The following is a 26,291-nucleotide window of genomic DNA, read 5'->3' as shown; positions in this document are numbered from 1 at the left end:
GTCATCACCGTCGTCTAAAACTAGAATTAGTCACTGCACCGGACCCCATTAACTGCTCCTTCTCCCCTGCTCTGGCCTCCTTGCTATCTATCTCCTCTAGCATATTTTCCAATGATAAAAGTGAAGAAAACAGCTGGCTGTTATCGAGTAAAACTTCAGAATGGTATGTTAGCGGGATATCCATTCAATAAAATGTCTCATAGATTTTGGAAATGAAACGGGACTGAGAATATAGAGTCCAGAGGGTTTGTTAAATCTGTGGAAGGCCCTGAGTTTGAGCCCTAAACAGAGATTACTCTAGTAAAGGCTTTATCAGGTAGTGAAACATATGCCTCCTAATTTCTAAAAACTTTTTAAAGCTGCAAAGCAATCAAGGTACACTAGCATGACCCAGAGCGTGGTCTGTTTTTGTGAACAGCCTAGAATTATAAAACTTTTACACGGTACCGATATAGTTACTAATCTTCATTGTAATGCAATTGATTTCAAATTACAGACTGCAGACAGCGCAGACCCTGTGACTTCCGCCTAGCACTCATCAGAGTTATCAGGTCTCAGGGCGATAGCCTCCTCTGGCAACCAGGAGCCTTAAGGTATAAAGGTCCCAGCTCTCCCTCCCATCAGGAGCACAGACCTCAAGCTGCAGGCACTCCTACCCACACCCTCAGGCCCGTTTCCTCTAACCCCATTCCTCTCCCTCCCCAAACTCACACCTTAGGAAAATGCATACCAAGGACTCCTCACCGACTTCCTTCTGGTGAAGCATTAACTGAGGGTTTGATCCTGGGTCCCAGCTATTCTTTCCCCCATGAGCCGTACAAACAAGCAGTTCTCCCTCCCTGTCCCCTGTCCTACTTTGTTTAGAGCTACCCCTGGCAAAGGCACTACAGCCTTTCCAGCCCCCTCCTTTCCTCCAGAGCAAGCCGGGACAGAAGTCCCACCACCACCCACATACACTACTCAGATATGGTCTTTGTCAGATTTATATTCTCTCTCTCTCTCTCTCTCTCTCTCTCTCTCTCTCTCTCTCTCTCTCTCTTTCTCCCACACACACACACAGTGTCTAGGGCCCCCACACAGCTCTTCTTGGAGGCCCTGGATTATATCTGTGTTCCCGTCTCTCACGGGTTTGTCCATTGCTAATTCAGCGAAGGAACAGAGTCCACTCTATTCTGACTCCGAAACACACCAAGGCCCAGCCACCTCCCTCCCTCCCTGCTTCTCACAGCCAGACCCACAACTAGAACACTGGAGTGTGTACCTCAATCAACCACGTGAAGCTACCCGATGTCAAGGACCCACTTACTTTCAGGGGTTCGAGGAAGACTGAAAAGAATCGCTTCTCTTGAGAAACTCAAAGCAGAACCGTAGAGAAACAGAAAATACTATACAACCAGGCAAAAGCTGGAGCAGAGGAAGGAAGGGCGTGGTTATATGCGCACAGGCTGCAAAGCAGGCTTTCCATCTAGGAGTGGGGGTTGCAAGGAGCCGGTTCACTGAGCTGGGAAACCAGAGCACACACCTCTCCCCTGGACAGAGAACCCACAGACACAGTAGCGGAGGCCGGAGGCGCCACACCCACTTAGACCATGGCTCTCTCTGCACCCAGCATTGTAAACACGCCACTGTCTCTGCTCCAGTCAATCAGGAAAGACAAGTACAAAACAAATCAGAAGGTATGTGTACTTAGGATTGTGGTCAGCGCCCAAGATGCTTTGGGGGGGGGTGGACTAATTCCGATTCCAGTCCTAAGTACAAAGGCCACTGAGAGGAGGTAGGGAGAGTGGGGGCCAGTGAAGTTGAAGTTAAGGCGGTGCAGTAACAGACCAGGTCAGAACCGGGTGGAAACTAGGCTTGAAGGAAGGGTGGGGCAAAAGACAGGGTGGGGCAAGTGGGCTCCGCCTTCTGCCCCTGGGTTCCAGGTCTGCGACTGGTTTTCTGCATCCCCAGGAGACAGGTGAGCCAGAGCTCCCGGGGCCTCCCGAAGGGGCGGGGCGCAGGCGCAGGAGTCGGGCTGGTGTGGGCAGAGAGGGTCTGCGAGTTCTTGCTACACCGAACCCAGGAAACTGGCAGGGACTTTGCCTGCTGGGAGCTGCCTTGAGATTGACTGTTTGCGTTTTTGCCAGAGAAAAGGCGTCCCCTTCCCTCCGCACCTGCCAGCCTCTGTGCTGACAGGAAACTTGAAATCAGAGCTTAATGACTTGGGGAAAGGGGCTGGGCCCGGACTACGTGGGGTTTAGAAAGTCCTTCGGACTTCTGGTAGTTGCCCTGGGCCTCTCTAAGATTCTTTCTCACTTAGTTGGCTGGTGTGCCTGTGGCCTTGTGTGTGCGATCACATTCTGCTCCATCAGGGGCATGGGTTGACCTAGCTGTGGCGGACAGCAAAAGCCAGGCGGACAGGTAAGTGATGAGCCCTCTCCCTCTTTCCAGCAGGGCCATCCTGGGGGGGGGGGGGGCTCCGAGTGGGAGGAGGAGGGTAGAGGTCTGACCAGAAGAGAAAAAGGGGAAAGGCTGTGACCCATCGCCTGGATTCCAGAGATGCCTGTGTGCACTGAGGCCCCGGATCCTGCACAGCGTACTTGGGAGCTCGAAGGGGGCCCGCAGGGAAGAGAGAAAGAAGCAAGGGATGCAGGCAGGGCAGTGTGTGCCATGGCGTAGAAATTCATGTGAGGCTGAGGGTCCCAGCTGAACTAGGTCCCCAGCTCTCCACACCAGGAACCGAGAGAGAATGATGGAGCCCCAGAGGCCCTGAAGACCACTTGCTTCAGACTGTAAACCGGGAGCATAGTGTTTTTACTCTGGGGTCTTGCACAGTGCTGTGGTGCTGATGGCTGGCTAACACACAACTTGCGTGCGTTTCTGCAGGTGCCCCGAGAGGGACCATGGTGCCAAGGCGGTTGTGGGGGAAACTCAAGCAGCCGTTTCTCTTCCTGAGCAGCGCCTCGCTTCTCCTGGGGCTGGCTTTACTGGTCATACAGCCCAACGTCGCCCCTGTCGCTTATTTTTTCCTCTGCTTGGCTGGCTTCTGCTTTTTTGCCTGCCTCCTGTCCTGTGTGGTGGACCGGGTTCTCCAGTCAATACAGAGCTCAGGGCAGACTGAGAATCCAGAGGCCTCGGGCAATGCAAGGTGAGTTAGCAGGGAAGATGCCCTCAGGCCGGTGGTTCTCAAACTTCCTAATGTACCCTGCCCTGCCCTTTAATACAGTGCCTCATGTCGTGGTGACCCGCAACCACAAAATTATTCCCTTGCTGCTTTGTAATTCTGCTACTGTTATGAACATAACATGTCATAACGTATATACCTAGTCTTCAGGATATCCGATGAGGGCCCCCCCAAAGGGGTCATGACCCCACCCACATGTTGAGAGCCACTGCCTTAAAGGGTAGTGCAATAAGGGCCATTCCCTCTATGCCCTTTGTTTCTTAAGCCTAGAGATTCTGCTTTCCTCTGTCACTGGTATTATTAAGAGCAACAGTCAGCAGATAATAGAGGGGTCATTTGCAAGAGTGGGACAGAAAGAAAAAAAAAAAACTTCTTTCAGGCAGGCTAATGACCATAATCCGCTAATGACCATGTTTCTCCTCCCACAGGGACAACGAAGCTTTTGAGGTGCCAACGTATGAACAGGCTGTGGTGGTGATGGGTTCGCAATCACAGCACCCCCTCCAAGAGCTGGAGCAACCACCCCCTTACAGCAGCGTGGTAACAGCCCCAGGCGTGGAGGGGCCACCGCCTAGCCAGCTAGAGAGGCCCAGCCCGGGAAGCCTGAAAAGGCGTGTGGGCTCAGAGGGGACGATGTCTCGCAGAGGGAACCCTGGAAGAGCTCTCCGACTTAGGGGGCCACGAGTTGTATCCACTGCTCCTGATCTGCAAAGCTTGAGAGTGGCCTCGAAATCGGAGCCCGCTACTCCACCCCCTGCCTACGAAATCTCTTTTGCTTACCCTGACGATGACAATGTTTTCTATGAAGATAAACGGATACTCCCCTAAGCGAATGCTCTCAGAACCTAGCATCTCTGCACTCAATGGCTCAGCATTTCCTAACGCCCACTTTATCGGGAACTGGTTTTTTTTTTTTTTTTTTTGGCCCGGGACATCACAAATGGGGCCTTCAAACCAGCGGGGGAGTCAGGACATGCATGACAAGGCCTTCCCAATCGAGATATATAGGGGTGGCCCGGCTGGATTCTTCTGGAAAGATTCTGGAGCCTACCCGATGACCCCCAGCATTTGCGGAGTGAGGTGGAGGATGCAAGCTGCAAGCGGGAATCTGGAGCAGTAGCACCTCGGAGTGCTCCTGGCAGGGTATTCCCTACCAGGGTAATGAGAGATTCTAAAGGGCGAGGGGAGCTGCGTCGTTTGCACAAGAACAGGATGCTAGTAAAAACATAAAAAATACCAAAAAAAAAAAAATGACTCGAGTCCAATCCTAACCCCGGTGCCTCCTGTTTTCAATGCAAACCAAGGCAACGCCCACGACTCCGTAACCTTGCCTTGGGACAAGTGGTAGGTAAGAGCGAGAACTGTAAACGCGGGCGCAACGGGAGACCTCGGAGAAGAGCGCCTCCTAGCGTCTCCCGTTTCCCGTGCAGCCCGGGCCTTGGAAGAGGAAGGGCGGAGGCGAACAAAGGGAGGGAGGGAGAGCCGCGCGGCTCCTCCGCTCCGGTCGGCTCCGAGCTACTGCAGGCGGGGCAGGGAGGAGGCTGCGGTTTCCGCGGGAACCGCCGGCCAATCAGACCCCGAGGTGGGCGGAGCCCCGCTCTTCTCCCCGCCCCTTCCCGTGTCTCCCAGCGCCTCCTCGCCGCCCATTGGGTGGTGCGGGCCCCTCCCTCTCCGGGAGAGCAGTATGCGCCTGCGCACGTCCCCGCGTGGGGGCGGGGCGGGGCCGCGCGCAGGCGCGGAGAGGGAGGCGGGGGCCGGGGAGGGAGGGAGGGAGGGAGGGATGCGGGGGCCGGCGCGGCCTGGCGCTTGTTTGTGTTGTGGGTGGTGCGCGTGCAGCCCGGGAAAAGCTGGCAATGGCGGCGCCGAGCGGGAGGTCGCAGCCCGCTCTGCACAGGAAGGGGCTGATGGCGGCCGACAGGAGGAGCAGGTGAGGACGGCGGGGCCGGGCGGGGCCGGGCGAGCGGCTCGGCCGGCCGGGCCTCCCTTTGTGCGGCGCGCGCGGGGCAGTGGGGCCCGGCCGCGCCCGCGCCGTCTGTGCAAAGATGCTCGGAGCTTTCCTCTCCGTGCAGCCCGAGCACCTGAGCCCCCGGAGCCAGCCAGGCCTTCTGCAGACCTCGCCGCGCGGCCTGCGGCGCTTTGTAACGTGGCCCGCGCTGCTTCCCGTGCAGGGGGTGGCAGCCGGGCACAGAGGTCCGCACGGGTGTAGGGGCCCCGGATGCTTCGCGAGGGCTGGGTGGTTCTGTGCCTTCGCCCCCCGAGACAGTTTCGGTGCAGGTGTGGCTCGGCAGGACGCGCTGTGACGCGTCCCGTGCAGATCTGCAACGATTAACTTCGGGGGGGGGGGACACACGGAATCAAAACGTTAGAATCCTTCCTGCGTCCTGTCTTTCTTTCCCGCCCCCCCCGGGGTCCCCGCCCATCCTCTTTTCCGCGGCTTTCCTAAAACCCCAGGTGATTGGGAACTTTGTGCAAAGTTCACGTTTAAGCCTCTGCTCGGAGTTTAAGATGAAGGGTAGCAGGTGTGCGGAGTGGGCGGTGCTCCAGATGAAAACCGGTGACAGCCAGCCTGGGACTTGGGAGGGTGAAGGCCTGTGGATGGGATTGCCCAGGGAAGAGGCTTTTTTTCCTCTTCTCCTTGTAGGGGCGCCCTAGTGCGCTGTCAACATTTAAAGGCTACCTACCCGGGTGGTGGGGGGACAGGTCAAGTGACCTCTGAAGGAAACCAGTGTGTGTTGAGCTGTGCGTGGACCTGGACAGGGCATAGTGTGGAAGCTAAGGGGAAGACAAGCTTTTTAAGAAATGAATGTTCCCGATGAACTGAGAACTCTGCTGATTATGTACCCAAGGATATACCCGGCCAACGGCTGCAGAATTGATTTTGTTTTCACCAGATTTCATATTTAGCCCCATTAATTACTCTGTTGTCTTGTAAGATGAATCTTAAGTGAAGTTTGAGATTCATGTAGATGTTGGCTGTAGCAGGTTCTAGTGAATTTTGAGGAAGCAGAGACGTTCTAAATCCTTACTGTGCCTCAGTACCTGTTGCTGACCCAATTTCCCGGGACTCTGTTTTTTCCATCTAACAGTAGACCTCTATCTAGCTCAAGGAGTCTTTAAGCTGGGGACATTCAGCCAGTGCTGGCATTTCACTCACTGAAGATGCTTATCTGTTCCCCTGTATTTCTTACCCCCTTTGAATCACGATGCATCTAAAAAATCTGTTTTGTTGTATAAACTGAACCTGTTATATCGCCTGCCATCAGGCCCTGAGCATCGTCTCATCCAAAACAAACTGGAGGTCTCAGTTTACATTCATTGGGCACATTGAGGACATATATTGGAAGTGGGATTTTTTTTTTTTTTTTGTGAGTAAACCTAGGGACACAAATACAGCTATTGCTGGTAAACTAAGTCACCAGATAATTTAACCACTGATTGCACTTTCCTTGCGACTACAAGTTACTTTGTATTTGTCATTGGTGTCCATCTCCCGTGGCTTTGTCAATCTCCACTCACCCATAGCTTTTAGTATTGGTTTATCATGGAGTTGTAGAATATTTTTGGTATAACTTATGTGAGTGGCCTAGAGAGAGGGAGGGAGAAAAGAGTGTGTGTGTGTGTGTGTGTGTGTGTGTGTGAGTGTGTGTGAGAATGTGTATAAACAGTATGCCTTTTGGCTTTACATTTTATACCTGATTCCTGTCTAAGATCGTTTTTGACTTAGGTTAGTTTTCTAAGAAAAAGGTATGTCATGTTTCCTAAACTTTGTCAGAGGAGTGTTTCTTACCTTGAATACATTCGTGCGTCTTTATATTAACTTGACCGAGATTTCCTCTCCTAGCCATATCCTTAAGTCAAATAGTCCGGTGTAAACTTTCGATAGAGACTTGTACCTTCTTTGCTTAGGGTCAGTATGTTACTCTTAGTACATTTGATTTAAAGGGATTTAACAAAGAACGCCTCGTCTTGCTCCCGAGTCCGTTTTGTCCTTCTTACCCGATGCTCCTCCCTTGTGTGTCTCACGCCTAACAGCCCCTTCCTCTGCCTCTCCGTAGGATCCTGGCGGTGTGCGGTATGCATCCTGACCATCAGGAAACGTTGAAAAAGAACAGAGTGGCCCTGGCCAAGCAGCTGCTGCTCAGTGAGCTGCTAGAGCATCTCCTGGAAAAGGACATCATCACTTTGGAAATGAGGGAGCTCATCCAGGTATCTGTGCAGGAGGGGCAATAAGCCAAACCGGCCTTAGGGGTGGGGCGGAGGAAACCTTTGAACCCTGTGCTCCCTGGCTGAAGAGGTGGAAAGCCCTTCTCATCTGTGGGAGTTTGACAGGGACCCTCACCCGTGCATACTCACCCTGTAAAGCAGCGATTCCCGAGATGAATGAGAACGATACTCAGAAAGCTGGTGTGGAAAAAATAGCATTCATAAGCAGACAAGCAAATGCAATTGAACGTTATGTTTCTGTGCCCTAGGCCAAAGGGGGCAGTTTCAGCCAGAATGTGGAGCTCCTCAACCTGCTGCCCAAGAGGGGACCCCAGGCTTTCGATGCCTTTTGTGAGGCCCTTCGAGAGACCAGGCAAAGTCACCTAGAAGACTTACTGCTCACGACCCTCTCTGACATTCAGCATGAACTCCCACCGGTAAGACCCTAGAAATATACGCTGGCATGGGCTAGTTTGACCAGAAAGGGTGGGGAGCAGAGGCCACCGGGAGAGAGGAGGTTGATTGTGTTTGGTTTGGACAGATCCGTCTTTCTGAGGTCTTTGACGGTGAGTCTTGCTTTCTTACAGTTGAGCTGTGACTATGACACAAGTCTCCCTTTCTCGGTGTGTGAGACCTGCCCCCCTCACAAGCAGCTCCGCCTGTGCACAGGTGAGAATGTGTGGGACGAAAGGACCCCCCCCCCACTGACTTACCTGCTTTCTGAATGGTGTCTGGCTTTTCCCTGAAGGTGGGGTGTGTTCCATGATAGGAACAGTTAGTTCATTGTGAACTGTTGACAGGTTACCAGGCCAGGTTAGAAGGGTTAGGTTGAATGCGTTTCCCTGCGTCACAGGTGCCATTCTTCAAAATAATTGGCTTTTTGTGCAGTTTATTTAGATGGGGAACTATGACTTCTTGTGTAAGATTTGAGTTGTCTTCTCTTGAAAGCTAAACAAGAAGAGGCCACTACACTCAGGGCTCCCCGTCCATATTGAGGTGTTAAGGCCAGGCTTGTCTTAGAAGCCCTTTGCATCATTCATCGAGTTGAGTATGTACTGCATGAAGCCACATGTGGGGCCCAGTGAAGAGCAGCATAAGCCAACCGGGTCTGTGCCAGCACGGGGCTTACGTGCAGGAGGACGAAGGACAGTGTCCATTGCACCCTCAGTTGAGAGGACTGCCTGCAGCTAAAATGATGCGCTGTTGGGTTACAGTGAACAGTGTTGAAATGTGTGCTAGCTTTCTGCATTGTTTCCTACCACAGGCACTATGGAACACTCCTTGGACAATGGTGACGGGCCTCCCTGCCTTCAGGTGAAGCCGTGCACTCCTGAGTTTTACCAGGCGCACTACCAGCTGGTGAGTTTGCGTGCTTGCAGCGAGAGAAGTGGGGAGTGACAGACTTTTCCTGTCCTCTGAGCCTGCTTTGCGTGTCTTCTCATGCTTGCTGTGGTTTCTTTTTACCTGGGGTGGTGAAAAATCAACAGCGGAGGTTAGACGTGGGGAGGTGAGGGTTGTTGTCTGGGGTGTGTTTTGAAATGCTTGACCGAGTAGGGTACCCACGTTACCTGTCGTGAAGAAGCTCATGGTCCAGCTGACCTAGCTCCTCCTCCTAGGCCTACAAGTTGCAGTCTCGGCCTCGCGGCCTGGCCCTGGTGTTGAGTAATGTGCACTTCACCGGAGAGAAAGACCTGGAATTCCGCTCTGGAGGGGATGTGGACCACAGCACTCTAGTCACCCTCTTCAAGCTTCTGGGCTATAATGTCCACGTCCTACATGACCAGACTGCACAGGTACCTACAGCTGGACAGGCCGGCATGGAACATCATCGGAGGGGGGGGGGGGCTGCGCTCCGGGGCCGGGCGCCTGCTCCCCGCTTGTGTCCCCTGGGTGTCTGTTGCGCTGCAGTCTAGTGAAAAGCAGGGAAGCCAGTCGCCTGAACATTGCTGTCTCGGGGTTGCTGAGCTTTCACGGAGTTCCTTAGTCCAGGGATGGCTTCCCTCATTTATGTGTTCAGAAACTTGACTCCCAGTCAGTCACTCAGGAAGTGAGGAGACACGGAGACCCTTCCAAACAAACTCTGAAGGGATATTTATAAATCGGGCTACACGGGCATTTACTTCACGGTTGCTATCATTACTTGAGATCCCAATTATTGTTTAAACCATTGCTTCTGGCATACTCAGTTCTTGTGAGTAGAAGAATATATGCAAACTCTATTTAGTGACACTCTGATTAAGTCAGGGTTGTATCGTTTTAGGGTAGGTTGCTCCTGGGCAGTTTTCACGTGTCATAAGCATTTTGACTGGTTTCTGAGCTTCACTGGTGAAGTTTCTGCTTTCACAGTTTCTATTTTGAAATTGATAATAACCCATCTGTGTGTTTTTCTAAACTGTTTTTGTTCCATAATAGCATGTTCTTAAACTTGGTCTTTGGGTTTTTGTGTTCATCAGAGGTATAATTTAAAATTCCAGCCATGGTGAGGCAGGAGAATCAGGGGTTAAAGTTTAAGACCAACCTTTATATAGTAAGTTGAAGGGCAACCTAGGCTATGTGAGACCCTGTCTTTAAAAAAAAAAATTATCTTTGGCCTCTTGAGGTAGGGGATCCTGGTTTTGTTTTGAAAGTTTGTTGTGGTCACCTTGGCCATAGCACTTCTGTGAGAAGAATTGTTTGCTACGCTTTGGGCGTGGCCAGTTTCATGGGTAGGTGGTCCATGCTCTTCTTGACATGGTGCTCGAGCCAGCTTGTCCATAACTGCCCATTTAAAATAGCTCCATTCTTGGTTCGGCCTAGTGGTCAGAGCGATTGCCTAGCATATGCAAAGCCCTGAATTTTATCCCCTGCACCAGGAAAGACACAAGCCATAGCTGGAACAACTCTTTCTACCATCGAGGGCGCTGAGGTAGGAAGCTAGCTTATCCGCCTCAGTTACTTTTGAGGGAATTGGAAGGCCACCTGCCAGATTTATGCTGTGTTTGTTTTCAAAGGGCATGTACGGTCTGTCTGTTCCTTATAATTCTCCAGGAAACTATTCTGTCGTGGTTTTCTAAATAGTGTGTTTGGTAGTGGATTGCAGATAGCGATAAAAGCTCCAGTGCTGTGTGACTAATACAGTCGAGTTTAATACAGTGGACTTTATCAGTCCACGAACTATATACTTTTTAGACTGTGTCTAAGGCAGAGTCAGAGTGTCCTGAATTTTCATTCCAAAGTTTTTCTGTCACTTAGGTTTCAGTGAAGCTAAATTTTGAGGAACTTTGTACTTTGAGGGCTGTTAGAACACACGCACGTGCACACACACGCACACACACACGCATGCGCACACACACACAATGTGGTACTGAATTCAGGGACAGATGTAGAGGGACTCTGTAGAGCACTGCCGTTAACTCATTTTTGAGAAATTGTGTATTTTATAAACATGCCATGTCATGGCTTGCTTCTGCTTGTGCAGAAAAATCTCTGCTTTCTCACCAAATCTGTTCTTACCATCCCCAGCTAGATTACAGTGTATGCAAGCAGAAGTATGCAAATCGGCCAGGTGTGATAATGAGTGCTTGTGGTCCCCGCAGTAGCTCAGGAGACCACCGAGGCAGGAAGAGTGAGAGCTCAAAGCCATAGTGGGCTGAGTGGTGAGTTCAGGGTTAGCTTGCGCTACGTAATAAGGCCCTGCCTTTAAAAAGAAAGAAAGAAAGAACGAACGAAAACCCCAAGTATTCCCAAGCAGAAGATGAACAGCTCTCTTGCCGTTTGGTTTTGTTTGTTTTTGGAAATGGTGTTTGTGTTAACAGCCCAGCCTGTCCTAGAACTCACTCTGTAAATCAGGCTGGCACAGGGATCCGCCTGCCTCTGCCTCGGGAGTGCTGGTCAGATTAAAGGCCTGTACCACCATGCTTGGCTTTGATTAGGGATCCTTAAACTTTGCAATACCAGAGTCAGTGGGAGGGTTGATGCAAACCATTTCTTTCACGTTGTGACAAGTTCTGAGTGCTGCTGCGGTCGCTGCTTTGGGAAACCAACTCCTTTAGAAGCTCCAAACTGTGAGCCAGCAAGCCGCTCTCTGAAGAGTGTGGGGGCGGAAGTGTGAGGCTATGTGCTGTGACTGCTCTGCCTAGGAGCAGACTCGACTTCCTAGTGTTTCCTTCGTGTAGTAATGAGATGAGCTGACCTGTTTGTTTGACGTGTGTGTTTGTGTTCACATATGTTTAGGTGTGTGTGTGACTGTGTATGTGTGTGCGTGCGCGTGTCTCCGTCCCCTAGGATTGATGTCAGGAGCATTTCATCACTTTCTGCTTTGTTGAAGCAAGTTCTCAGTTGAACCCAGAGTAGCAGCTTCCTCTAGAAATTCTCCCTGTCTGCCTTCCAGGTGTTAAAATTACACGCAAGCCCTATGGCCACCCTGTATTACTAATGTTCTGGGATGTAAGCTCTAGACCTCAGATTTTAATGGCAAGCATCCTACTTACGAGCTAACCCCACACACACCATGTAGCTTCTTTAGTAACTCACTTTAATGTGGGAATTCTTAACAATTTCAGTGAGCCTGTGACTCCATATTCAGAGTTTGATGTCTGAAGTCATGTGAGTGCATAGTTTTCTTTAGCCTTTCAGAGTGTCTGCACCTTATCAGTGATCACAGGAATGTGTAGGAAGACGCTTTTATCTTAGGTAGGGGCGGTGTCTTTCAAACAAGCCAGAGGTTATCATCTGTGTTGATGCTGACTGCAGTGGACACTAACGGATGCTTCTTTCTCTGTCTTCTAGCAAATGCAAGAGAAGCTTCGGGATTTTGCGCAGTTGCCTGCACACCGCGTCACAGACTCCTGCGTAGTGGCGCTCCTCTCACATGGCGTGGAAGGCGGCATCTATGGTGTGGATGGAAAACTGCTTCAGGTGGGTGTGATGGTGTGGGCGCTGAGCATTGAAAATGGTCCATTCTGCCTCCTGCCTGTCCATCTGGTTAGCTACTTCTCCCTTGCTGTGACCAAATACCTGATAAGAAGCTTCTTAAGGGGAACGTTTATTTTGGCTGACAGTTTGAAGGGATTCCGTCCTTCATGGCAGTGGGGGTCATAGGGCACTTTGTTAAACCACATCAGCTAAGTATTTAATACTGCCAGACAGAGAACATCTTCAGTGGTTTTCAGAGTTGATTAATGTTTATATTTTATAATCACCAGTGCTAAGAATACGTAGTATAACATGTCAGGTGTGTGTTTTGGGCTATTCCAGAAATCGTTGGAAAAGCTGTCCCTATCCAAAATTCATGTAATAATCTTTTATGAAACTCAATCCATCAGCAGTCTAACAGTATAGTCCATATTGTTAGAATACAGTCTTGTATGTCTGTGCCGAAGAGTGCTGGTAGAAAAATATTAAAAGTCCATTTTCTACAATTAGACCGTAGGCTTCTCTAAAGAGAAAACTTTGTAAAATGTCCAGTGAAGACACTGTAAGGATCCACGCTAGGCGTCTCAGGCAGCTTTGCTGCCACAGGCAGCGCAAGGCGCCTATGTTACGTGTTCACAACCGAGGCTCCAGTGACGTCACGTAATAGAACAGTGAGCACTAACAGAAGCACCTCACCTTCGTTATGCGTTTGATTTTGAATGAATTGTCGGCCATTGTTCATGCAGAAACCTTCCGCTAAATCTTTCCACGGCCCCCACATGTAGGCCTCATATGAAGTTGTTTAAGTAACTGGATTCTAGGGCCTAGAGATAACTCAGCAGTTGGGCGTACTTCCTGCCACGTTAGAGGACTCTTTCCCAGTACCACGTCAGGCAGTTCAACAGCTTGTCACTCCAATTCCAGAATACCCAGTACCTGTACCTTGTGTGGAAATCTGCAAGCACGTGTTGCATATAAACTAGTGTAGGCAGGCATACACATAAATAAAAATAATCAATTTTTAAAAGGAAAAAAAAAACTGTTCTTGATGATTCTAAGTCCTGTCATTAGAATCCAGGCATGTCACTTTTAAGCCATAATCTGTCCCCGGTTCTCCTAAGATTCACTGGGCATTCATCTCATGGTGAGAAAGACATCTTCAGGGGTCCCTGTGATTTAACTGCTCCAACACTGGTCAACAGGATAAGCTTACAGTATTATGGGATGGGGGTAAAATTACAAACAAACAAAGTGGCAGAGTAAAACCATTTCTGTTCCCAAAATAAAAGAAATGGGGTCGTAATAAGGAAAGTGGATGAAAACAAGCCCGAACCCCGCCCGAGTGGATACCCAATCCCGAAGCTCCATGGCCAGCATCTTTGGTTCCTTAGTGCATCTTTTGCTCCCACTGATGTGATGAACTGTTCTTCCAGCTCTAGCGTGTGCCTTATATGGGCTCTCGGAGGCCTGCGTCTCTTGGGGCAGCAGCGTTCCTTAGCAAAAAGCTACATGCTTCTGGTTTCCCTGTTACATGGGTTCCATTTACAACTTCACCTTAATTTTCATCCACTCAGGAGATCCATACGGGTACCCAGCCCTGCTGAGGCTGCCCGCTGCCCAGCCGCGGTGGTTCTTCTGGTACCCCGCGTAAGGGTCCGTGTTAACACCTCACCTTCCTGCCAGCTGGAGATGTGGCCTGGCCCTCTTGAGCCATACCTACAGCACCCTGTGCTGCTTTAGCTGAACCTTGGAAGACTGTCCTGGGTAGCCTATCCAGAGGGTGCACCTAAGGATTGTTTTTTCAGGTACTCTCCTTTGTGAGAGTTTGTGCCCTCCACATTGGAACTCTCTTGGTTGGGATTTTTTTACACACACCCCCCCCCCCCCCCCGTCCAGGCACCTTTGCTACTACTGTCCAATACAGAGTTTGCTTTAATGGCTCTAATAAGACTCTCCCATGGTGTCTGCTGAATTCTGTTGACCTTGAGGACCTTTGACACTGGGAGTCTGGGGTTTTCTGGTAAAAAAAAAAAAAAAAAAATAAAGAACCCCGACCCTGTCCTTAACTTTAACCAAACTCAAGAGCCTTTCTTGATAGAACTGCATTTTTATATCTGTATGTTATACACTATAAATGTGGGTAAATTTATTGAGCAATAGCCATGACACACAGCTTGAATGTTACGCTAAAAATATGCACTGCTAAACAAATTAGTCCATTATTGTACATCCAACCTCAAGTTTTCAGGGTATGGACAGACTGTACGCATATCCCTCAACACAGCAGAGCACAGGCTGAGCTCTCCCTGAGCCCTTCCTCGTTGTGTTTTGATCTCGGGTCCAGCCTGTGTCTGTATTTCTCTTGACACTTTGATCTCTCCAACTCCCACTAAAATGTCCCGTGAGACCCTGCTTATACCATGCTAGGTCTTTCTAGCCTGTAGCTTCACATTCCTCCAACAAATTAGCTCTAAAGGCCTACGACCCGTGTGGGAAGGGTTATCACTGACTGACCCCAGTGTCGGCACCACATTTCACTGTTAGTTTTCTTGGGCTGAGAGCAAATACTTAGGAAGCAACTTAAGAGAGGAGTAGATGTTGGCTCCCCGTTTGAGCGGGTACCCCACCGTGGCCGGGAAGCCAACTCTCTCCTGCCTGTGTTTGGGCAGATTGTGCGGCATAGGAGAAGAGACGCTGGCATTATCTGGCTTCGTCTGCCCCGTCCCCTTCTTCCAGCCTGGGCCTGACGTCTTTCTTGTGCAGTTAATTCTGTGTGGAAATTCAGTGCCCTCATAGGCACACGGCAGTGCGTCTCCTAAAGGGTTGTAAGCCTAGTCACGTTGACGAGGTCGCCGCCACCCGCCTGTCAGAGGATGGCGCATTTGTGTGTGCTGCACAAGAGGTCTCACAGCTGCCTAACCCCCCTTCTCCTCATTTGCTCTGGTAGCTCCAGGAGGTTTTTCGACTCTTTGACAATGCTAACTGTCCAAGTCTGCAGAACAAGCCGAAAATGTTCTTCATCCAAGCGTGCCGTGGAGGTGAGTGCCCTGGCGAGCCAGCGTCCGGGTGGTGGCTCCTGGGCAGCCTCCACCAGCCCTCACTGTCCTGTTTGCTCCTCTCAGGTGCTATTGGACCCCTGGGGCACCCTCCTTCTGTTCACTGCTGTCACCGCCTGTCTTGCTCTGTAAGTGTCCCCCAATGCATGGGGCGTGCTGGGGCTCGGCAGCCCTTGGCTCTCAGCCCTCCCAGCTCGACACCCCACACCCCGATCTCAGGGACCACTTTCTCCCGAGAACCGGACTTCTCTGCTTATTAACTGCAATGTACGTTTCTTTTTGTTCTCATTCCAGTCCAGGGTTTCTGCTTGTCTCCTCCAAATCTTCCTCTCGCCTTTTCCATTTTCTGTCTGCCGTTTTCACGCTCCCACACACCTGCTGCCTTTCTTTCCCGTTCTTGGAGCATGCAGGAGAAGAGTACAGAGCCCATGCCTGCCCGGACTCTGCTGAGCTGCTGCTTCTACCCTTCCTTTTCTTGCATGCGGTCTCTTCTACCCCTTTAAGAGCCAGGCCTGTGTAACGTGGCTCGGAAGACACAGGGCTCCTTCTCATCTAGAGGAAAGCAGTCGTAATTAAGAGTCTAAATTTGGAATCAGACTGTGCGTGTGCTGCCTAATAACTATGTGAAGTAAGAAGTTACTGCACTTCCCTCCATTTCCTCCCTATAAACTGGACAGTCTTGTATAAAAGCTGCTTAAGCTGCTGAGACGATTAATGACCTCGCACCTGAGTGCTTTCCTGGCTTGTACCTGGCTCATGGCAAACCTGGAGAGAAAGCCCGCTGTGGCGGATAGAACGTGGTCAGCATCCTCAGAGGCCTTACATTTTATGTATGTTATGGTTTACAGGATGCAAATATGTTTCCCTTTGTGGTTCCACAGATTGCATTTTACGGTCCTGCAGTGTGACTAGGTGACATCACAGAAGCAGAGAAATATCTGAGTATGCTTAAGTGGTACGTGGATTACAAGAAATTAAAGCAAGTGTACGTGAAGCAGCTTAAGGCTGGTTCTCACGCAAGGGTGGAATTTGTGCAGTAGCAGCTGCGTGCGTGGAGCGCAGCGCACACTAACAACGTTATTTTATCCGAGGTTAGCTTGAAGAGGTAATTATGGGTAGAGACTGAATACATGCTTCCACACAGGTGTGGAGTGACTCTCTCAGAGAGAAAGAGATGGCCCAGCATGATAAGCAAAGACTGTAAGATTTATTCCATGTTTTTGCGGCATGCCACCGCGTCCCCCATTATGTAACATAGTCATGGTGCTCAGATCTCAAAAGCTCAGCGCCTGTGTAAGCAGTGTCGTGACCTGTGGCCGATCACAGGCTGTTGCTGTAGCTAATTACAAACCTTTAGTCATAGCTGAGGTCCTGAGCTTCAAAAAGTAACACTTTGGGGAGTTTAACTGTGGAATAGTATGGCCCATTTCTCCAGGAAAGTTGGCATGGCAGGGAACTGTACTGAGACAAAGAACATGTAAAGGCAAGCGTTTTTTCATTAACGGATGTTCTCGTAAGCTCAGAGCACTGTTTCATACACAGTAGCACTTAACAGGCAAGAAATTGAGATGGAATTCATGTCTAAAATTTGCAATGATAATAGAAATCAACTGTGAAGAAAAGATGATAATGTGTATTGAATGATAAGCTTGAAACTCAAAAGACAGAAGGCAGACTCTCCATCCCTTAAAGGACATTCTTAGCCCGTCCTAGACTGCTTAAGAGGGAGAACAATGAAATAAAACATTAGCGTCACCTCCTTCCCACCTCAGAGATACATGTGGTGCTGGAACTGCATGGAGGAATTGCCTCTTTCCTGGAGTGATTTGAATCTGCTGTGCCTGTTCGGTCCATATCTAAAATCCAGTCCATTGAGTGTGACCCAAAGCTGATGCTTCTTTGAAAGTTTGAACTTGCCAATCTTCCCATAATATAGAGATTGACTCCCAGACCAGAGGGTGAGCTTGCTAAGGGCATGGGTCTGGTCTGGGCTCCTTGGTTTTGTTGTCCTTTGTTTTTAGCTACGTGTGTCCTCCCCAGATTTTAGATCTTAGTAGAAAACAGTGCCTGGGGCATGCACACTGCGTAAAGATTTTATTTGTGAGTCAGAGAGCTTTCCCCAAAGTTCTCTGAGCATCAGTTGGTTCTCTTTAGAATCTTGGGAGGCTTGACTCTCACACAGGAAGTCCTATGAAAGGGCACACTGTAGCTGCTGTGTTGATCTGTGTACCGTCACTCTACAGCCATGGCACCTGCCCTAAATCAGCAGCGACCTGTTGTTATTTGTCCATTTTGTAGGAGAAAATACTCAGTATTTCTCTTCATTTTAACTTCGTCCTTTTTTGAACTTCTCTTAAGTCTTGGCCGCCTGCTATAATTTGTCTTATAAACTTAACGAGTAGGAGAAGTTTTAGAAGTATGAAACCACCTCAGAAACCTCTGATCACACTTAGTATTAGAGGTTCTTTTTTTTTTTTTTTTTTTTTTTTTAAAGTTATTTTGGTACATTACTGAGCAAGCTAACGTGATGACTGCACTTTGACCCTTACGCAGGATGAGATTTGACCTGTATCGGTGCATGTGCCTAGCCTTTAGAAGTTACCCCTGAGCCGTGAGTTCTCGTTTAGACAGTAATGCGCTTTTTTTTTTTCATTTAATTTATTCTTTTAATTCATTAGCCATAGGTTGGAGCAGCGGCTGGACAGGGCTCTTCAGTCGAGATTATAGGGAATTTGGGTGTACCTATAAGAGATCTGTGAAAGCTGGGAGAAAGTAACATCTTTTGTCTTCTGTTGGTCTTTTCACAGACGAGACAGATCGAGGGGTCGACCAGCAGGATGGAAAGACTCACCCACAGTCCCCTGGATGTGAGGAGAGGGACGCTGGCCAAGAGGAATTAATGAAGATGAGACTACCTACTCGCTCAGACATGATATGTGGCTACGCTTGCCTGAAAGGTAACCTGAGAAGCAGTGTGGATGCAGCCTTGGGTGGCCTCTGCCGAGGGGAGGGTAGAGGAGGCCATGGAAGCCCGCCCTAGTGAAGACTGCCCATGACCCCCCCCACCCCTGGCTGTAGGCACTGCCGCCATGCGGAACACCAAGCGGGGATCCTGGTACGTCGAAGCACTCACCCAGGTTTTCTCTGAAAGAGCTTGCGACATGCACGTGGCTGACATGTTGGTGAAGGTAAGTCAGTGCCGGCCGACCGCCACTGCCCAGCCGTGTGTCTCCCTCCCTTCCGGTCGGTCCGTATCGCGGGCGCACACGTGGTCTGAGACGTGGACCGTTGGCTCTGCACCCCCAGGTGAATGCCCTTATCAAGGAGCGTGAAGGCTACGCCCCTGGCACAGAGTTCCACCGATGCAAGGAGATGTCTGAGTACTGTAGTACATTGTGCCGGCAGCTGTACCTGTTCCCAGGACACCCGCCCACGTGACGCCACCGCGGTCCGCTGTCCGCTGTCCTGCTTTGGAGGCCACTGGACCGCTGCGGGCACAGGGAGCCTTTGCTTCCGGATGAGTTTTTCTTTTCCCCTTTCTACCCCCTCAGGGATATGAGATTCTCCCAGGCTTATTTCCTGTTGGCCATCTCCATCTTTGGGTATGAGACTTAAAGATAGCTCCTCTGGTGTGGCGGTCTCTCCCTGTACAGCCCCTCTGAATGGATTTGTTGCCAGAAGCATTTTGGCTATAGCCGAAGAGCCTGGAAAATGCCGTTGTGAACACAGTATTATTGTGGAGTGAGGGCATATGGGTTTCCTAATGTTTGACATTTCTGTTCCCAGGGCTTTTAGGGGTTCTTTGCTCATTGCCTTTGTTACGTCAGTTAAGGGATCTCAGAGATCATCTCCTATCTCTTTTTTTTTTTTTTTTTTTTTTTTTTTCCATGTCTACAACCTCAGTTGTCCCAGAGTATCAGGAAGCTGTCCCAATTTACTGTAGGTGTGTCCATCTGTCTTGATGAGGCAGTGAGGATTGGGCACTGCTACTTAAGCGGACATTCCTGTGTGCACCTCTGTGTGCAGAGGGCAGGCCGGAGGGGCAGGGCTGACTTCGGCTCCTCTGTGCTCTGCACAGCAGCCTCTGAGCAGAGCCTGAGGTCCCTGTGACGTGACACTGGAAGCTGTAGACATTCCCTTTGAATTGTCACTGAAGTGAGCCTTGTAGGGCATTTCAATATAAAAACGCAGTGACAGGTGAACGAGCCGAGTCTCAGACTGTCCCCTGTCACCAGGATGTCTCCTGCCTTACTGTGATTTCTGCTGAGCAGTTACTGTACTTCCTCTCTGGCCTCCAGAAAGTTCCTTGCTTTGCCCTGATCCTCCCCCCCCCCCCCACTTTGCCCCTATTCACTGTGAGGTCCTCCTTGCAGGGTCTTCTGGCCACTGAAGGTGTACTGTTGTGTATCTTGTTCCTTCAGTTTTTTGAGTCATTCCACCACCCCCCACACACTGTTTTTCTCTGTGTTAGTGAGGGTAGCACCATACCTGATATTCCACTAACCTAGAAGCACTTGTTTCTGCCTTTATGAAGCTTCATTATTATTTGTTTGCTTGTTTTCGAGACAGGGTTTCTCTGTGTGGCTTTGGAGCCTGTCCTGGAACTAGCTCTGTAGATCAGTAGACCAGGCTGGCCTTGAACTCATGGCGACCTTCCTGTCTCTGCCTCCCGAGTGCTGGGATTAAAGGTGTGTGGCATCACAGTCCAGCAAAACTTTATTATTCTTTAAAACCTTTGCATTTCCATTTTTGCCTCTCTTCCTCTTTATTTTCCACATTAACAGTAGTTTCAGTTGTTAAAATATCAGATGATGTCACTCCCCTGCTTAGAACACCAGCTTCCCGTTACACCTCATCTGAAATTCAAATCCTTACCCCAGTTTACAAGATGTGGCTCTTACTTTCCTTGCATCTCAGTAAGTGGTGATTTCTCGCGGTGTTCCAGGCGCGCGCGCTCTCTCTCTCTCTCTCTCTCTCTCTCTCTCTCTCTCTCTCTCTCTCTCTCTCTCTCTCGCGCGCGCGAGGTGTCGCAGGTGTCCTGAGCTCTGCTCTAGGACAGTGTCTGATGGCTGAGTCTAGTGGAGGCCTCCCCACCATGTGGCCACCACCCTCTGCTGAACCTCTCCCGACTGCATCCCTTCGCGAGCTTACCGCAGTTTGTAAGGGCACATTTGGTTGTCTCGCTTCTCGATGCCTTCCCTGCTAAGCAGAAAGCTCCCAGACAGCAGAGACCGTGTTTCTTTCTTACTGTGTTCCCAGTACCTGGCTGGCACTTATTAGGGCTTCAGTGAATGTTTCTTGTAAAAAAAAAGAAAAAAAGGGGGGGGGGGGAGGCAAGCAGCTAACAGATTAAATCCTACCTTTTAGCGATTTCTAAATTGTTCTTACAGCATAGAGTTTAATTATTGTTTGCACTTGTTTGGGTTTTTCAGGTGTTTTGTTTTTACCCACTGATTTGTTTTTGTGTTTAAAGACTTGTCACGTGTGAGACAGCTTCCTTCCCATCTCCATGGTGCCCAGCGTATTTGAGGCCTATGGTAGTTGAGGTGCTCGAATAATGTTTGTTGTGTGAACCAGGTGGTTTGAAGATTTGCTGCCAAATTCTGCCTTTGGGTCAGTATAGGATGCATATATCTCAGTGGTAGAATCTTCACACTTCCCACTGCCAAGATTTTGTATTGCCATCAGGTGCCAAATAAACGTTATACTTATTACTGATGCGTGTCTGGTGTCTGTTTTTGTAGATGCTCGGTCTTTGGGAGCTTTCCTATTCCACTTCCTTATTCCCTCACACTGCATCGCTTCTTCCCCTGAAATGCGTGCCTATCTGAAGTCCCCTGTATCTTTACTGTCTCTGTCTTTCAGTGTGACCGGATGTGGGGCTGTCTTCATTGGCATAACCCTCAGATGAGTACTTGTGGCTTACTTGGTTATGCAGTGGAGGCTGAAATAACTGGTAGAGATAAAAAGAGGAGGTATTCGTGGGGAGGGTACTGGAGTCCCATCTTTCATTTGTCCCAGATTAAAGACTTATCAAAGTAGAAATATTTAGCAAATTCTAGGTTGGCCATAAAAAGATGTGAGCATTAGGCTTCAGGTTGGTGTGCATTCATGGAAAGGTAGGCGTTTGAGTTGTGGCTAGAGAGGTTTGTGAGAAGCAGGAAGTTCTGTTGGAGCATTGCAGAGTCGAGCTGCTGCTGAGGGATGGCAGAGGCGTCTGCAGCCAGGGAGGGCATTGGGAGCAAAGGAGCCTAGGAGCAGGGAGCCTGGCCGGAGTGCCACGGGAAACCGTGAAGCTGGAGAAAGGGGCTACAGTAAGTGGGCATAGCTACCCATTTGCAAGATAGCAGACAAAGTGGTGTGGCCTCTTGGAGAGGTATGGAGCAGTGCCTGCCTGAACTGGATGGAGTCGATGCCCTTCCTGCCGGCCTGCCCTTGAATAAGGGAGTCAGGTTGGATTTCACAGCACTTTTACCTCTGCCAGGGGATTCTCTTCTAAAATTATCCCCGCCTGAGGTGGGGGCCGGCCTCTGCTGCCTCCCCATCCTGTTTCCTCCAAGCGGAAAGGAAGGAGGGGAGGGAGGGACCCAAAGGTGGGGGAAGACACTAGAGCACCCGGCGGGAGACTGCTTCCCTGGAGTCCCATAAGGGGGTCACTGCCCCCTGTTTTTCCCCAGGAGACACAGTAAGGCTCAGACTTTGAGCTACCCAGAAAGAAAGATAGGCTTGAGAGCATGTCCTCCAAAATCACCTAGCTCTGACTTTATCCCAGTGCTGCCTCTAACGATGCTGAGACACTGGCTAAAAGAAAAGGATCTGTCTGTTTTCCCTTAAAAGGAAGGAAAGGGTTTGTGTCTTTAAAAACAAACAAACAAACAAAAACACTGTAGGGGTTAAAAGTGATTATGCCAGGAAAACACAGTATTTGAGGAGACAGAAAGGTTAAGAACTGGTCTACACCAGAAGGCCTACTGCAGGGCAGGGAGAAAAACCAAGGGTGGAGGACTGAGCAGGGAGGCGTGCTGGGGGGGGAGAGGACTGAGCAGGGAGGAGTGCTGGGGGGGGCTGCGCCCTGGGGAGAGGACTGGGGGGGGCTGCGCCCTGGGGAGAGGACTGAGCAGGGAGGCGTGCTGGGGGGGGGAGAGGACTGAGCAGGGAGGCGTGCTGGGGGGGGAGAGGACTGAGCAGGGAGGCGTGCTGGGGGGGGGCTGCGCCCTGGGGAGAGGACTGAGCAGGGAGGCGTGCTGGGGGGGGGCTGCGCCCTGGGGAGAGGACTGGGGGGGGGCTGCGCCCTGGGGAACTTGCGGCTGCGATGCTGAAATACAGGGACTGGGTGGCTGTGGAGTCCATGCTGCCTGGGTCCTCACACTGAAAGATGAACGGAAACACCCTTAAAGACAGACGGATGGTCTGGGTGTGGCCCCTTGTCTAATCTGCCCTTGAGTGTGCTTCATTGGGCTGTAATGAACTGCCCATTTAGCGCAGACACACTGATGTTTGTTTTGGGTGAGAGTGTAGCTCAGTGATAGGATGCTTGACTAAGCATGGCCTCACTTTAGTCTGCAGTAATACAAAGTTAATTGCCCTGCGCGCTGGGGAGGTCAAACTAGCAGAGGTTGGAGCTGGAAAACGAGCATAACCCGGAAAGAAAATCTGTTCTTAAAATTTGGGGGTAGAGATGCTAAAAGACAAATCTCACAACTACTTATCTTGTGTAACATGGTTTAATCTTAGTATTGTGGACCATAGGAGACGGTCTAAAACTTTAGAAGAGCTGCGCGGTGGTGGCTTGGTGCTTTTAATCCCAGCACCTGGGAAGCAGAGGCAGGCAGATCTCTGTGAGTTTGAGGCCTGCTTGTTCTACAGAGTGAGTTCCAGGACAGCCAAGGCTACACAGAGAAACCCCTATCTCAAAAAACCAAACAACAACAACAAAACTTTAGGAGAATATACATAATACTTGTGTATTGTTTCCAAATTTAGGGCCTTTGTAGGACTACCCACTGCCCGACTTGGGACCGTCCACAGCAGAACCTAAACACTGAGTTAGTAAGAGTCTGGAATGAAGGATGGGCATCGTTCACATTTGGTTCTCTTGTAAAATGACAGCTCATGGGATTTAAACTATTAATTGTGAACACAAGCGGTTTCAACTCTTAAACACAGCACAAGTGGCCTACATATGCTGATGCTTCTGCAGTGAGAATCTGGGTCTTAGACAATTGTACTTGGTACTTTTCATGTGCACCCTATTCCTCCCAACCAGCTTGCCAGGGTGTGAGCATCTGGAGTCCCTGCTGGGATCTCAGTCCATGACCACACTGCTCTGTTTTAGTGGCACTAACGTGCTCAGAGATGTTTTGGAAGCAGTGGTCACATCTTTGTTTCTGAAAGTTTCCTACAGAAAGTGGTAACCTTCAGAGAGCCAAGCTCCACAAATGGGGAAAATCTGTCTCCGAAGCCCTCTGTTCTTCATTAGGAACCCCTTGATCGATCTCTGTTTTCTATCGTCTTCATCTAACCTATCCCTCCCTCCCATCCCAAATCTGTAATCTCTGTGGATGGATTGCAAGCCTTGCAGTCTCAGGGCCGATTCTAGAAAGAGCGTATTGTTTTCGGCTTTACCGGTATATAATTGACTATTAGAAATGGTGTACATAGTGAAGGTACACAGCCTGGTGTACTAGCATGCATGCTTTGTGAAATGATCCCCAAGATCCAGATTCATAAACATCATTTCATATCACCTGTATGTACATGTGTGGACACTTGGAACCTACCCCTAGCAGATTTCAGGTACACAGTACAGTATTGCTAACTGCAGCCACCATGCTTATTAGCTCTCTGAAACTCACAGCTGAATAACCCAAGTGTGCCCACGACCAGCATCTTCCCAGGGCTCCCAAAGCCCACTCCATCTCAGTCCGCGGCCTTCAACTCTGTGTGTGTGTGTGTGTGTGTGTGTGTGTGTGTGTGTGTGTGTGTGTTGTGGCTCTGCATATAAATGGCATGCACAGTATTTGCGTATGTCTGACATCTGAGCATTCTCTAAAAGGAAAGCGTCTTTGCCGCTGAGTCCTGTGCGTTCTCTTCCTTTATGCCTTCACCTGTTGACAGACATGGAGGTGTTTTTTATTAATCTGAGCTGCTGTGAATATGCCAGAGTGAACAAAAGATCACAGATCGCTGAGAGACGCGGTTTGTTTCCCTTTCTCTACATAATCATAAATAGGATTGTTGAGTCATGCGGTAGTTCTGTTTCTGACTTACTGTTTTCCATACGGACCATGACAGCGCCTCCCACTGTTAGCGCCCAAGGGCTCCCTTTTCCCTGAATCCTCACAGGTGCTTGCCACACTCGTCCTTGGTGTTGGCCATCCCAACAGGTGTGAAGCCATGTCTCACCTCAGTTAGTGTGTTTATTTCCCTTTGGTTAATGACAGTTCAACACCCGGAGAAGGCACTGTTGGGCCAGCAGCCCTGTATGGCCTGAGTTTGAGCCCAGGAGTCCACACAGTGGTAGCAGAGAGTCAGCACACACACACACACACACACACAGACACACACATAGAGACACACACACACACTCACACAGACACACACAGAGACACACACAGACACACATACACACACTCACACAGACACACACAGACAGACAGACACACACACACAGACACACACACACAGACAGACACACACACACACAGACACACACACAGAGACACACACATACACACACTCAAACAGACACACACAGACACACAAACACAGAGACACACACTCACACAGACACACACACATAGAGACACACAGACACACACTCACAGACACACACACAGAGACACACACAGACACACACATAGAGACACATATACACACACAGACACACATACACACACTCACACACAGAGACAGACACACACACTCACACAGACACACACACACACAGACATACACTCACACAGACACATACATACACACACAGACACAGACAGACACACATACACACACACAGACACAGACAGACACACATACACACAGACAGACACACATACACACACACAGACACAGACAGACACACACACACAGACACACACAGACACACATACACACACACAATCACACAGACACATACATACACACACAGACACAGACAGACACACACACAGACACACAGAACCACACATACACACAGACACACACACATACACACACATACACACACACAGACACACACACATAGACACACACGCAATCATATAGACACATACATACACACACACAGACACACACACACACAGTGATTTTTGTTTTTTTTTTTAAAGAGGGAAGCCAGAGAGATGGCTCGATGGTTAAGAGAACTCTCTGCCCTTGTAGAGGATCTACCAGCGTGCATGGTGAGCCCCTCACAGCTGCGATCTCCCAACTCTTCCGAACTCGTGGCCACCCGTACTTGGGTACATTCACACAGACTCGTAGTTAAAAATAATGGCACTTAGTGGTGTCTAGCTTCCCACTTTGAGCAATTCCATTTAGCCTAGGACAGAACCACATTGCAGACCAGAGACTCGGCATCCAAACCTTCAGTCCCTGAACTTGGACTTCCTAAGAGAGACCCCTCTGGATGGTGGATCCTGAAAATTAGTTTGTCTTAAAAATTGATGTGCCAGGCAGTGGTGGCGCTCGCCTTTAATCCCAGTACTCTCGAGACAGAGGCAGTTGCATCTCTGTGAGTTCAAGGTCAGCCTGGTCTACATGATGAATTCCAGGACAGGCAAGGCTACAAGGCTGTATAAAAAAAAAAAAAAAAAAAAAAAAAAAAATTAATACAATGCTGTATGGAGTACTTTGTCCCTTCATCAAATTTAATTTATTGAGTAGGAACGAGACGGTTACTCCTCTATCGCTTTTTTATTAGGTTCCCACTGTCGCCTCCCTTATGACCGTAGACTATTTCCTCCTCTCACCTGTTATCT

At 49.7% G+C, this 26,291-nt stretch overlaps 2 protein-coding genes across 2 annotated transcripts; both read left to right on the top strand.

Moving 5' to 3' along the window:
* Nucleotides 1-2,322: 2,322 nt before the first annotated feature.
* On the top strand, nucleotides 2,323-3,996 carry Tmem139 (transmembrane protein 139). Its single transcript, XM_051174670.1, has 3 exons — nucleotides 2,323-2,400; nucleotides 2,866-3,127; nucleotides 3,592-3,996. The coding sequence occupies exons 2-3, from the start codon at nucleotides 2,883-2,885 to the stop codon at nucleotides 3,989-3,991; spliced, it is 645 nt and encodes a 214-aa protein (XP_051030627.1). The 5' UTR covers nucleotides 2,323-2,400; nucleotides 2,866-2,882; the 3' UTR covers nucleotides 3,992-3,996.
* A 943-nt stretch (nucleotides 3,997-4,939) lies between these two features.
* On the top strand, nucleotides 4,940-19,647 carry Casp2 (caspase 2). The gene is made up of 11 exons (XM_051174667.1): nucleotides 4,940-5,090; nucleotides 7,219-7,369; nucleotides 7,636-7,803; nucleotides 7,954-8,035; nucleotides 8,631-8,725; nucleotides 8,983-9,159; nucleotides 12,134-12,262; nucleotides 15,207-15,297; nucleotides 18,123-18,272; nucleotides 18,394-18,503; nucleotides 18,622-19,647. Exons 1-11 carry the CDS (start codon nucleotides 5,017-5,019, stop codon nucleotides 18,751-18,753), a joined length of 1,359 nt encoding a protein of 452 aa, XP_051030624.1. The 5' UTR covers nucleotides 4,940-5,016; the 3' UTR covers nucleotides 18,754-19,647.
* The last annotated feature ends 6,644 nt before the right edge of the window (nucleotides 19,648-26,291 follow it).

This window comes from Phodopus roborovskii, unplaced genomic scaffold (genome assembly GCF_943737965.1).
Source record: "Phodopus roborovskii unplaced genomic scaffold, PHOROB, whole genome shotgun sequence".
NCBI classification, from domain to species: Eukaryota; Metazoa; Chordata; class Mammalia; order Rodentia; family Cricetidae; genus Phodopus; species Phodopus roborovskii.
The sequence above is the reverse complement of the archived record's forward strand: the minus strand, read 5'-3'. Positions and strand labels throughout refer to the sequence as shown.

What these genes read in the sequence shown, in the direction of transcription:
- Tmem139 (XM_051174670.1), top strand. Translation starts at nt 2,883, where the DNA reads ATGGTGCCAAGGCGGTTGTGGGGGAAACTCAAGCAGCCGTTTCTCTTC. An exon ending in GAGGCCTCGGGCAATGCAAG is followed by an intron (nt 3,128 to 3,591) that starts GTGAGTTAGCAG and finishes CTCCTCCCACAG; the next exon opens with GGACAACGAAGCTTTTGAGG.
- Casp2 (XM_051174667.1), top strand. Translation starts at nt 5,017, where the DNA reads ATGGCGGCGCCGAGCGGGAGGTCGCAGCCCGCTCTGCACAGGAAGGGG. An exon ending in TTCAGCATGAACTCCCACCG is followed by an intron (nt 7,804 to 7,953) that starts GTAAGACCCTAG and finishes GCTTTCTTACAG; the next exon opens with TTGAGCTGTGACTATGACAC. An exon ending in TGGCTGACATGTTGGTGAAG is followed by an intron (nt 18,504 to 18,621) that starts GTAAGTCAGTGC and finishes CTGCACCCCCAG; the next exon opens with GTGAATGCCCTTATCAAGGA.